Raw genomic sequence first — 12278 nt, forward strand, 5'->3', positions numbered from 1 at the left:
TTTGTGGGAAAGGAAAACTCAAGATACAAACAGAAGACAGGAGTTCTCCAGCTGGTTAGAGAGCTTCCAAAGCCTGAGAGCCCAGATGATGCTGACAATTAATAGCAAGCTTTCGTTAGTGCTCACTCGGGACAGCACTACCTAATGCAGACCATATCTGATCCTCAGAACAACCCAGGTGCAGGCCCTTGTTATAGCCCCAGTTCACACACAGGCAGACTAAGTAAGGCTCACGAGGCAATTTTCCTAAGGTCACACAGCTGGGATCGAACCCATGTCCTCCTGACACTGCTGCTTGTGTCCTGACTCACGCCCTGTCTGTGGCCTATAGAGAGCCACTGATCCCGAGGAGGGGCCCTGCCTCATCCTGCCCACCCCACATCTGGCAAATAGTTGCTGCTTAATAAAGACTGGAGTGTGGGTTTCTTCTCGACTCTTGTAGCATCTGTTGACCAGACCACAGTGCCCACTGCGGGTAGGCACTCTGTAACTGTTGGTGAAATGAATGAATGAATGGACAGATAGATGAACAGTGATTTAACGGCTTGCTTTGAGCCAATACGGATAAACCAGGCAGGGCCTCACCTCCGAAATCTGGGGAAACTAGAGAACTAAATTCTGGAAGGGAGAAAAAGGGGAGATGGGGAAACAGAGGCAGGGAGAAACAAGGAGTGATGGGTTTGTGGCCAAAAGCTGCTCGAGAGGATGAGCGGGGTGCTGGGGAATGGAGAGACATCAGGTCATTTTAATCCAAGCCAAGGAAATCTGAGGCAAGATTTCAAAGGGGAAAAACCCGCATACTGCTCCCACCTCCAAGCCACCCCTTGGAAGTTGGCCTGAGCTTTCTGAAGACTGACACTCTGGGACACAGGTAGGAAAGTTAAGAAAATGTTCTCCAGGCATTCCAGAGCACAGAAGACAGGCAGTAGCACACAGCCTAGGGACGGACAGATGGACACACAGACAGACACTCTGTCTTCCTCACTGCCCTCCCCTCCCCCAGCACAAGCTCACGCTCTCTGGCATCTACCTCTTAGGGTGTTGCCTGCCCAGGGCTGCTCGGACGGGTGTGAGCTGGGAGCAGGTATCCAGATGAGAAAACACTCGGCAGGCAGGCCGGTGGGTGATGTCATCCCACAGAGGCTGCTCTGGATCCCCTCCCAGCCAAGGCCTGGAAAATTGGGGGCTGAAGGAGTCAGCCCGAGGGAGGGGGAGATGCAGTGGAGCGAGCCTCCTGTCTTCAGATAGGAAGCATTTGGCAGTGGCATGGAGAAGGGGAGTACTCCTTATAGAGAGAAGAGTCCCCCCCAGATTGGAACGGGACTTTTTGTCAGGGTCTCATCCATCTCATCTTTATGCCTTTCTCAGAGCCCCTGGCTGGATCTGCTGGGGCTCTGGCAGTGCCCCAGAGCTCTGCCCCATGCTTGCCTCACACCTGCATTCCTCTAGCTACCAACTGGATGGACCCCTGCCTCCTACCTGATCTGGCTGCCAACTTAGGCTTCTAAATGAGGCTTTTGCTAAGTCAATCCACTGCTCCAGCACCTACACTGGGTCCCTGCTGCCTAAAGAAGGAAGGCCAAATTCAAGCTCAGTCTTTCTTGACAACCTGAGCTCCCCAAGTTCCCTGACACACAACTCCTCTGATCCAGGCAACATTCATTTATCCAACACACATATATCAAGCACCCACTGTGTGCCAGTCACACTCTTCTATGCTGGTTCTTATGTCCATGCCTCTGCTTTAGCTGTTCCCCCTGCTTGGAATGCCTTCCCCTTTACCAACCCCAATTCTACCCAACCATCTCTGCCCCTCCAGGAGCCATCCAATCACTCAGCTACAGTGCTTGCTCCTGCCATGCACTGGATTTTCTTGTGGGGCACTGCTCCCCAGCCAGATCATGTGCTTTAGACAAGAGTCTCCCTGATGAGGGTAGACAGACGCCTCAGGACTGGTGCCATAGGACATGGCACTAGACACAATAATTGCCTGAGAGTCGTGATGCGAAAGCATCAGGCTGGAGTCTGAGGGTCTGAAGTCCGGTCCTGCCTTGTCCTTATTAGCTCTGTGACCCTGCAGAGGACACTTAACCTCTCTGAGCTTCAGTTTCCTCATCCATAAACAGGAACAATAACAGTACCTACTTTGTGGGGTTGTTCTGAGCATGGTATAAGGTGATGGGGTTAATGCCCTATGTAAACTGTAGACTGTTTATAAAGCAAACAGAAAATGGGAGATCTGGGGAGGAGAGGAAGGGCTTAGGTTCCTCTTAAGCCTCAAAACCAGCATATGCAGGGGCTTCCCTGGTGGCGCAGTGGTTAAGAATCTGCCTGCCAGTGCAGGGAACACGGGTTCGAGCCCTGGTCCTGGAAGAGCCCACATGCCGTGGAGCAACTAAGCCCGTGCGCCACAACTACTGAGCCTGCCCTCTAGAGCCCGCGACAGGCTGAGGCTGCATGCTACAACTACGGAAGCCCGCACGCCTAGAGCCCATGCTCCACAACAAGAGAAGCCGCCGCAATGAGAAGCCCGTGCACCGCAACAAAGAGTAGCCCCCACTTGCCGCAACTAGAGAAAGCCTGCGTGCAGCAACAAAGACCCAATGGAGCCAAAATAAATAATTTATAAAAAAGCAAACAAACAAACAAAACCCCAGCATGCAGGTCAGGGCAAGGGCCACAGTTGCCAGGAGAAGCGGCCATGGCTCTGTTCCTTCTCATGCCTTTCTCAGACCCCACCTCCTGGCAGGCAGCGAGCATTTGCCAGCTGGAGAGCCATATCAGAACCCCCAGGGCCCACTTATGGATGGATGCCAGCCCAAGCAGCCTGAGGCCCCTTATCTACAAGGATTCCCCAGCATCAGCCCCTTACCTCTGAGTTTCCAGTCTCACTGAACTTGCCAACATTCCAGATGGGGAAACCAAGGCCGGCCCAGAGTGACGTGGCGACTCGCCCAAGACCCCGGCCCTGGTCTGGTGGTTTCCCCCAGCCCACATGGCCTCCCCTCAGGCTCTCTCTCCAAACAGCTGGGCTCATCCTGAGAAGCCAGTCCCTACGGTGGCCCCCATCCTAGGCTCCCCACACTCTCCATGACCCCCCAAACCCTGGGTGTCCCACCAAGGCCTCTTCAGTCTCTCACAACTGATTCCTCCCAGGCCAGCCTCAGCCTGCCGGCTTCTCCATAGGCCCTCGGGCAGCCAGGCCATACGTTTGGTGAATAAAATGTATTGTTGTGGGCCAAGTGGGCTCTGGCTCACTGTCTGGGGAGAGGGAAAAAAGGGACGGGAGCCCAGTGATTAGCTCAGGCCGAGGCCCTCGTCACAGGCAACACGAGAAGGATGACTGCGAGGGGCTTGGGACAGGCAAGAGGTCCTCTGCCTGCTGCCTTCTCCTCTGCCCGCCTGCCCAGGCTGTTCACCTCCCGTTCCCTGCCTACGGCTGTGAGGGGAGGGGCTGGTCCAACCCCCTCCCCTCAACCTCTGACCTTTCTGTTTTGTCCCCCAACCCCGACCCTCACCTCTGCTCTCAGGTTTGGGCTGGGGAAGGAGGGCCAGGTGGCACTCGCAAAAATGGAGGGGCTTCTAGAAGACCCTTCTGGAAATCCCTTCCCTCTACCTGACACCATCTCCATCTAACAGCTGAGAACACTGCTATCCAGGTCTTTCTACCATTGTCCAGTAAAATCAAGGCTAAAGGTAAGCCTCTGACCTCTGTCCCAGCTCTGCCCAGACACAGAGCACAAGCCCAAGTCCCTGAGGGCTATGGGTGCCCAGGAAGCCCAAGGTCCAGAAGCCCCAAGACCAGAGGCAGGTCTCAGCTCTGGATCCCTGGGGTGTGGGGGCTGCGACTTCATTGCAGTTACAAGACTCCCCACCCCATTACCCACCACTGCCTCAGCTGGGGTGTTGGAGACTTCAGCTCTCTGACTCGGGTTAACAGCCTGAAGGGAGACTAATCATCTTCAGCTGCCCCATCTCACAGGGGTGGAAGGTGATGGGAGCCTCACCACCACCTGAGCACTTTCTGTGCCCCAGGCTCCCGGTGAGATGCTACCGCATCCGCTTAGTGAGGCTTGAGAGGTTACGTAACCCGAGACCAGGACGTGGCAGAGCCGGGATTTAAACCCACACGTTCCGGGTCCAGGGTGGATTTGCTGACACACTGTGCTATGTGGTCATCACCCACCAAAGGGCTCCAAGGCTGGATCTGGGACCTAAAAAGGGTTAAAGGGAAGGCAAAGGGGACGGCCGAGAAGACGCCAACATGCTGACAAAGAGCTGCTACACATCACAGGGCACCGGCTCCGTGGGCCTGCATGCCAGGGACACACATGTTCATACACATGCACTCACATGCACACCAGGCAGTACCTGTCACGTTCTTCTTAGGAGACTCAGCCCAGCTGGAGAGCCACACTTCCGATTCCCCCCGAGAGCAAGCAGCAGCAGGAGAGAAGAGAATCAGAGGAGAAGAGAGAACCGTTAGGCAGGCAGGAGGTCCACACTCAGCAGGCGCTGAGTCGGCCACCGGGCGGAAGGAGAGGGAAGAGAAGGAGGGGGGAGGGGAGGGGAGGGGAGGCGAGGCGAGGCGAGGCGAGTGGTTTCCTGGCCCTGGAAGTGCTGCTGGGCGTGGGCCTGAGTGATTACAGAGGAGCTGGGACACTGCTGGCCAGGACGGGGATAATGAGGTGTCTGCAAAACGCAGGAATCCTCTGGAGCACAGAGAATCCTACACGATCCGGGCCTGGAACAGGGCCCGTGGGTTATCGCTGCCCTGGAGAAGGCAGCCTGGACCTTCCTCTCTGGCCATGTGGGTGGCTGGCCGTGATCCTCACCAGGCCAGCACGCTCAGCAGCCTGGGCCTGGAACCTTAAACGTCAGGTTGGGGAGCCCAAGGCCAGTCTCCAGCCACCGCACCACTGGGCCTCAATGTCTTGTCCAGCCCTAAGCATTGAGGAAGACAGACAGGCCCTGGCAAAATGGAAGGAAGCCTCATTTTAAAAAGTCTCTTGGGCTTCCCTGGTGGCGCAGTGGTCGAGAGTCCGCCTGCCGATGCAGGGGACACGGGTTCGTGCCCCGGTCCGGGAAGATCCCACATGCCGGGGAGCGGCTGGGCCCGTGAGCCATGGCCGCCGCTGAGCCTGCGCGTCCGGAGCCTGTGCTCTGCAACGGGAGGGGCCACGGCAGTGAGAGGCCCGCGTACAGCAAAATAAATAAATAAATAAACCATAAAAAAAAGTCTCACACCCCAACTCCAACCCAGAAGAACGGGGACCTTTAGTGACCAGAAGAAACGAGGGCTCTCGTCCAGGCTCAGACAGCCATGTGCGATCTGGGCCTCAGGTTCCTCATCTGTGAAATGAGGTTAAAAGTTGTCTTCCTGCCGAGAGGGAGGAACAATGTCAAAGCACCTAAAACAACTTAAGATCATGAGATGTGATATGGTAACATTATGAGGCAAAAAGCTCTTAGCCTAATCAATGGTGTGGACATTTCTAGAATATCAGAGGGTCAACACGTAATGCTGACAGTTTACCTACAGTGAACAGTGGCTCATTTACACCCAGGTCCTTGAGCTGGGTACACACCTTTTGCCCCATTTTACAGGGGTGGAATCTGAGCTTAGACAGGGGAAGGAACTGGCCCAAGTTCCCAAGAGGCCAGAGTAGCAGAGCCAGAAATGGAACCAGGTCTGGGACACCCCAACTGGTGCTTCCTCTGCTGAACTGCTCGCTGCCTCCAAAGGAGAACAGCGTTGGCTACAGTGGCTACAGCGAGAAGGAAACGTGCAGATGCAAGTCTGAGAGGCAAACCCTTGGGCTGCTTGCCTGGTGTTGGCCAGGAGAGCGGCCTGATAGATAGTAATGGTAATCATCACAGCAGCAACATTTATACGGCATCTACTGTACACCAAGCATTGTGCTGAGCACTTACATGTAGTAACTCATCTGTTTTTCATAATAAACCTCCAGTGATAAGGAGCTCCCTCCATTTTGCAGGTGAAGACTGAACCAGAGGTTAAGTAACTTGGTCCAGGTCACGCAGCTAGTACAGTGTTCATCTCTTGTGGTGACACAGGCTTCAGGCCTCAGTCTGATGCCGCTCACCATTTAAAGCACCTAACTCTCCCTCGCTCAGCAAGCCACCTTCCAATTGCAGGCTGGCTCACCACGTAGCCCTGGGAAGCCTGGCCCTTCCCCTGCTCACTGTAAACCAACAGAGTGGGGATCCGCTGGAGAGGTGTGGCGCGGCCTCTGGAGTCTGTCTGGATTCAAATCCAGGCTCTGCCCCTTTGATAAAGTTACTTAACCTCTCTGAACCTCTTCCCTGGGCATATCCCATGGGCTTGGTTCAATCAGCTCTGGGGGGCAGCAGGAAAATCAGGCTCCTGGAGTTGCAAGGACGAGAACCAGATGGCATCTCAATACTAGACGCATCAAGAAAATGGTAGCACACAGAGATGCTTCCCACAGACACTGGGTCAGCTGGAATTGGGGGTAAAGGGACTCTGGGGGACTACATCCACAGACAGGCATCCTGTGGCCAGAGTCTCTGACCAGGCCTAGCAGCCAGAAGCCTCCTGGGACAGCAGGAGCCATGCTGGCCCAGCTCTCATGCCCTGGCAGGGCCGAGACAAAGCAGACACACTCCGAGGCTTTCAACTGCTGTGGTTGAGGTGAGGGGGGTCTCAGTTCAGAATGTGGGGCATCATTGTCTGGTGCCAGATCTTGCTGGGGTTATGACTTCTTGATGCTGTGCCCCAAACGTGGCCAAGTGGCTGCCACCCAGCAAGGCCATCCTAACGCCCCTGGGCAGGCCTAACGCCAGACCCATCCCAACACCATCTGGCCACACCCAGCCCTGGGCTGAGCCAACTAAGAGGTCGCCCACACCTATCTCCATCTCTGCTGGCTTCGTTACTTTGTACACTTTGCTTTGGGTTCTTCGGAAGGAAATGTTTTGGGAAGTGCTAATGTCCGTCAGTGAGCCAAGGGAATTCATTTGGCCTGGGCCTGGAGGACCCAGGAAGATGTGTTCTGCTAAAACAGGGGTCGACGGACTTCCTGTGAAGGGCCAGAGAGTCAATATTTTAGGCTTTGTGGGCCACGTGGTCTCTGTCGAGACTACTTACCTCTGCTGTTACAATCCATAGAGGAATGAACGAGCTGTGTGCCAATAAAACTTTACTTACAAAACCACATGGTGGGGGTTTCCCTGGTGACGCAGTGGTTAAGAATCCGCCTGCCAATGCAGGGGACGTGGGTTCGAGCCCTGGTCTGGGAAGATCCCACATGTCGCGGAGCAACTAAGCCTGTGCACCACAACTACTGAGCCTGCGTGCCACAACTACTGAAGCCCATGCACCCGTGCTCCGCAACAAGAGAAGCCGCTGCAATGAGAAGCCCGCGCACCCCAACAAAGAGTAGCCCCCACTCGCCGCAACTAGAGAAAGCCTGCACGCAGCAACGGAGACCCAACGCAGCCAAAAATAAATAAATTAATTAAATAAATTAAAAAAAAAACCACATGGTGAGCTGGGCTTGGCCTGTGGGCAGTGGTTTGCCAGACCCAAGGCCGGGAGATGAGGTTGTCAGAGATGGGGAGCTGCTCCAAATCCCCAGGGGAGAGAAGTGAAGGCTGTCGGCCCATGTGGACTAAATGCTCCCGAGGCCTTTGCTGCTTGGTTGGTTTTTTCAACAGTCATCTTGAAGGGTCCGATGCCCTTCTGGGCCTTTTGAGTGTGGGCATTTGGGCAGGCCAGGGAGGGCAGACAGGAGAAGATCCCTCAGCCTCTGGAAACCGAGCCCCCACTCCTAAATGTGCAACAAGCTGAACTCATGCCCACCCCCTTCCCCCCCAATAAGCAGGCCTTCCCTCTTTCCAAAGGAAAATGGGAAGCGGACCAGAAACGAGCCTGTCTTTAAAAAAAAAAAAGCCTTTTTAAAACATGATTTATTTCCCAGTCCCCTGGATCTGCAGAATTAATCCAGTTCCATGGCTCCCACCCCAAATTTCCCCCCTTTGGAGTGCCTTCTCTCCAGCCCACCCGAGCTAGCCCTCCCCCAGGGCGGGAAGGACCCCCCCTCCGCCTCATTGCGATGAACAGAGGAGTGGCCCCCTGGCTCACAAACCCTGGCCCCTCGGCCAGGAGGCAGACATGGCTGCTGGCTCAGGACTGGGAAAATGGTGAGAAGGAGAGACGGGGCAAAGGAGCAAAAGGCAGGCGCAGCCAAATGAGCAGCTGTGAGTGACACAAACCAACTGCTTCCTGCCCTCCCTGCGGTCTCTACCCCCCTCTCTCTGGTGACAGAACCAAGGGCCCTACAGAGCAGAGTCACGGGGCCTGGTGGAAAGCAAGGGGTGTGAGACTGGGAATCTGCACAACTGGTTTTGCTGAGAACTGGCTGTGTGACCTTGGGCAAATGGCTTGACTTCTCTGGGCCACATCTGTAAAATCAAGCATTTTGGGCCCACTGATCTCCAAGATACTTGTTTCTTGTTCTAGACTCTTCCAGCAGTAACCTGCTAGTCTACATAATGCAAGTACACCACAGTAGAAACAAATCTTTCCAGAGAAACAGACCACCTTTCCAGGGAAAACCACTTGAACACACGCTCAATATAGGAAACTCAAGTGAAAAAGTGCAACAGTTCGTTCGGGAGGCACGTAAGACAGGAACTGGAGCAAGAATTTTTTAAAAATCTTGTTTCTTGAGCTTACTCTCTCACTTAGCTCACTGATTCTGGGGCATTTAGCAAATCTCTGAGCTGCTTTTCCTTCTGTGAAATGGGGATAAAAATATCTACCACGTCTTTATCGTTGTAGGTCTGCTTTAAGAGTGAAATGGGGCTTCCCTGGTGGCGCGGTGGTTGAGAGTCCGCCTGCCGATGCAGGGGACACGGGTTCGTGCCCCGGTCCGGGAAGGTCCCACATGCCGCGGAGCGGCTGGGCCCGTGAGCCATGGCTGCTGAGCCTGCGCGTCCGGAGCCTGTGCTCCGCAACGGGAGAAAAAAAAGAGTGAAATGGCCTAGTGCCTGTGAAAGGTTTTGGAGGGGTAGGAATTAGGCCCCGGGAACACAGAAGGGGAGTGGGTGACAGGGACAAAGCTGATGACTAAAGTAGTGTGTGCCTGGGAGATGGAAGGCATGGAGACAGGGTCCCTCCCATGGCCATCCCACAGGACTTATGTTCCCGCCACAGCCACTCCTCCTGGCTTGCTGGACCAGCAAGAATCCAGGCCCAGAGAAAACCAGGTGCCTGCAAGTCCTGATGACACTTATGTGCTGAACCTGACTCTTGTCAAGTCCAGGTGATTATGAGAAATCAAAGAACAATATTACAGGGGCCCCTGACTTTAAGGACGTTCCCCCCAAACACATATACACCCGAGGACTACGTTACAAACAACTGGATAGACTTAAGGTAGGAGAGGGACTCCTACTGCTCTGTAATGCTTCTTTTAATGTTGAGTAACTCCAGAGCAGGGAGAATTGGGTTCAACTTACCCAAATGTAGTCTCAAACCATGCTTCCAGAAATTCTTCCCTGGTGTAAAGCAAGTTCCACCCATCCAAACTAATAAATCCAGAGTGGGCTGAAAGCCCAGGTGGGAGAGACAGGAGAACAGCCAACAGCATAAACTCCTCGGAGAATGAAAGCAAACCAAGGGCTCAGGGGGACCAGGGCAGGGTCACCCGCCTTATCGGCTTACACAGCTCCCGCCCTGAGCTCTTGGGAGGGGAGGAGGAGCAGGGCCCCTGCCAGGAATGAATAGCCCCCTGTTGTCTCTGTGTCCTTCCATTCTTCAATACCTCAGCTGCACTTGAACACTCAAGACCTCTCTCTCTTTGGGAATTCTATTGTTCTTACCTCACTGCAGCCTTGAACTGGTTTCTAAATATCTGTTATATTCTAGTCTTTTCTCTCCTTTTGTACAACTGAACCTTACATAGGGCTAGATTTCTTAAATTTCCTAGACTCCACATGTTTCTTTTCCTTTTTGACTAGGCCACCAGGGAACTCAGCCACTGCTTTCAGGTCATCAACTAATTAGGGCTTGACAGCTGCTAGCCCTGTTACTTTATTTAACAGTAGAAGGAGAAGGAGCTGCTTTTTCACGAGAGCACATCCCTTGTGGCAGGCACTGTGCTGTCATAGGCATGAAGTGGCTCAAATCTTTACCAGAGCCCTCGAGGGCTAACAGTGCTTCCCACAGAACTAGCAGCTTGACCTACATGATATATAGGGCCTGAAATAGGTCATCACGCTCAGAGCAGCAGAAACAGTAGCACAACAGTGAAAGTAATACAAATGGCATCCGGAAAAAGCATGGCGTGAATTAAGCTGGTCAAGACAGAGAACAAGCAATAACTCAAACACGACTTCCAGTCCACAGTCACACGGGTGGAAGTTGGGGAGTGTCCTGCTGTAAGGTGTGTGAGCTGCTACCCACAGGGGTAGCTCTCTGCAGCCTGCTCCAGGGTGAGCAGCAGCCTCCAGCTCATCATCAATACCTACGGCATGAAAAAATCATGCCCTTGGACTGGGGAGGTGAGGGGTCGATGCTGCTACACCAGCAGCCCAGACCCCTGGCCCTGCCTGCTACGCTCACAGCCTCCAAGGCAGGGTTGGCTTCAGGCGGTGTGATCTGCGCAGGCACACAGGGACCCACACTTAGCAGGGCCCTGCTCTTGGTTTAAACCCTCTGTCCCCAATTAGAAATCTTTAATAATTTATGAACAAGAGGTCCCCTAAATCATGTAGCTGGTCCTGTGCAGGGCCTGAGGGTTCTGGGCCACGGGATTCTGAGCTAAATAAAGGCTGGAAGGAGCATGTGGGGACCTAGGACCAGAGAGGAGAAGTTTGCCTAAGATCACACAGCAAGTTAGTGGCAGGGCTGAGGCTAGAACAAGCATACCAGTTCCCACTTTCTTTTAATTAATTAATTAATTATTTTTGGCTGCGTTGGGTCTTCGTTGCTGCACGCGGGCTTTCTCTAGTTGCGGCGAGAGGGGGCTACTCTTCATTGCGGTGCGCGGGCTTCTCATTGCGGTGGCTTCTCTTGTTGCGGAGCATGGGCTCTAGGCGCGTGGGCTTCAGTAGTTGTGGCGCACGGGCTCTAGTTGTGGCTCACGGGCTCTAGAGCACAGGCTCAGTAGTTGTGGCGCACAGGCTTAGTTGATCCACGGCATGTGGGATCTTCCCGGACCTGGGCTCAAACCCGTGTCCCCTGCATTGGCAGGCAGATTCTTAACCACCGCGCCACCAGGGAAGCCCCCAGTTCCCACTTTCTTAACGTGTATGCTAGGTACTGGGTTAAACGTTTGACTAAACGTTTAATCCTTATAACAATCTATATTTTACAGATGCAGAAAGTAAGCCTCAGGAAAGTTAAGCTTTTTCCCAAGGCCCCACAGCAAGAGAGTGATGGGTCAGACTTGAGCCCAGGCAAGCTGGTTGGGAATGGGGAACAAAGGAGCCTAAAAACAGGGGACTTCATTCTCTGGATCCTTCCCAGCCATTGGCCAAGGGAGGCTCACTTATTTCTGTTGGGCTTCCCTTTGTACATGCAGCCATACTCCTTTCATTTTACTCTCAGTAGGAAGGGGCCTGCCTCCTTCTCCAGGAGCTGCCTTTCCCAGAATCCAGAGTCCATGTCGGGGCAGCCCAACCCGGGGTAGGAATGCACCACTGACCCTCTGACCGCTGAGCCATGCAGTCAGAGCACAGTCAGTCTCCCGGCTCAGGTGGGAAATGGGGTGCGTGAGGGCTGGAGCCACTCCACAGCCCCTTAGGGACTAAGTCTAAGGACACCCACCTAGGCCAAGGCGGGCCAGCAGAGACAGCCCAGCCCAAGTGGGTGTGGGCAGAGGCCCAGGCTGCCCCCGGGAGCACCGCAGCTGCCCAGGGGGGCTGCCCTGGCAGGCAGGTCTGCCTCCTTCTCCCACCTGCTCAAAAACCCTCGGCTTCTGGTTAAACACAGGTGCTGTGGGCGGACAGAGGGGCACTGTGTGTGGGGGCCAGCAGGGCTCTGAGCCTCTGCTCCCACAGCTGCTGCCTGACCCCACAGCAGCCCCTGGGGTGGCGGCCTCCCCCTCCGCTCTCGGGCTCTCATCTCTCCCCATGTCGGGGTGCTGGTGTGCACAGAAGAGACAAACTCAACACTGTTCAGAGTTCCCGGATCCCAGCCACTCCCCTCCCTGGCGTGGCTGCCTTGGTGGTCCTCCCCCACTTACTGGGGTATCCCCCCTTCCATTCCCCCACCCACAAGCCCCCCC

At 54.5% G+C, this 12278-nt stretch overlaps 1 protein-coding gene across 1 annotated transcript in view; it reads right to left on the minus strand.

Annotated features, from left to right (window-relative positions):
* The window catches only part of SH3PXD2A (SH3 and PX domains 2A), a 237414-nt gene that overhangs the window by 53509 nt on the left and 171627 nt on the right, over positions 1-12278 (minus strand). The window contains exon 7 of the mRNA XM_007470435.1: positions 4372-4416. Coding sequence (XP_007470497.1) covers positions 4372-4416 — 45 coding nt within the window. The remainder of the gene's footprint in view (positions 1-4371; positions 4417-12278) is intronic.

Source organism: Lipotes vexillifer, unplaced genomic scaffold, assembly GCF_000442215.2.
Source record: "Lipotes vexillifer unplaced genomic scaffold, Lipotes_vexillifer_v1.1 scaffold916, whole genome shotgun sequence".
NCBI lineage: Eukaryota > Metazoa > Chordata > Mammalia > Artiodactyla > Lipotidae > Lipotes > Lipotes vexillifer.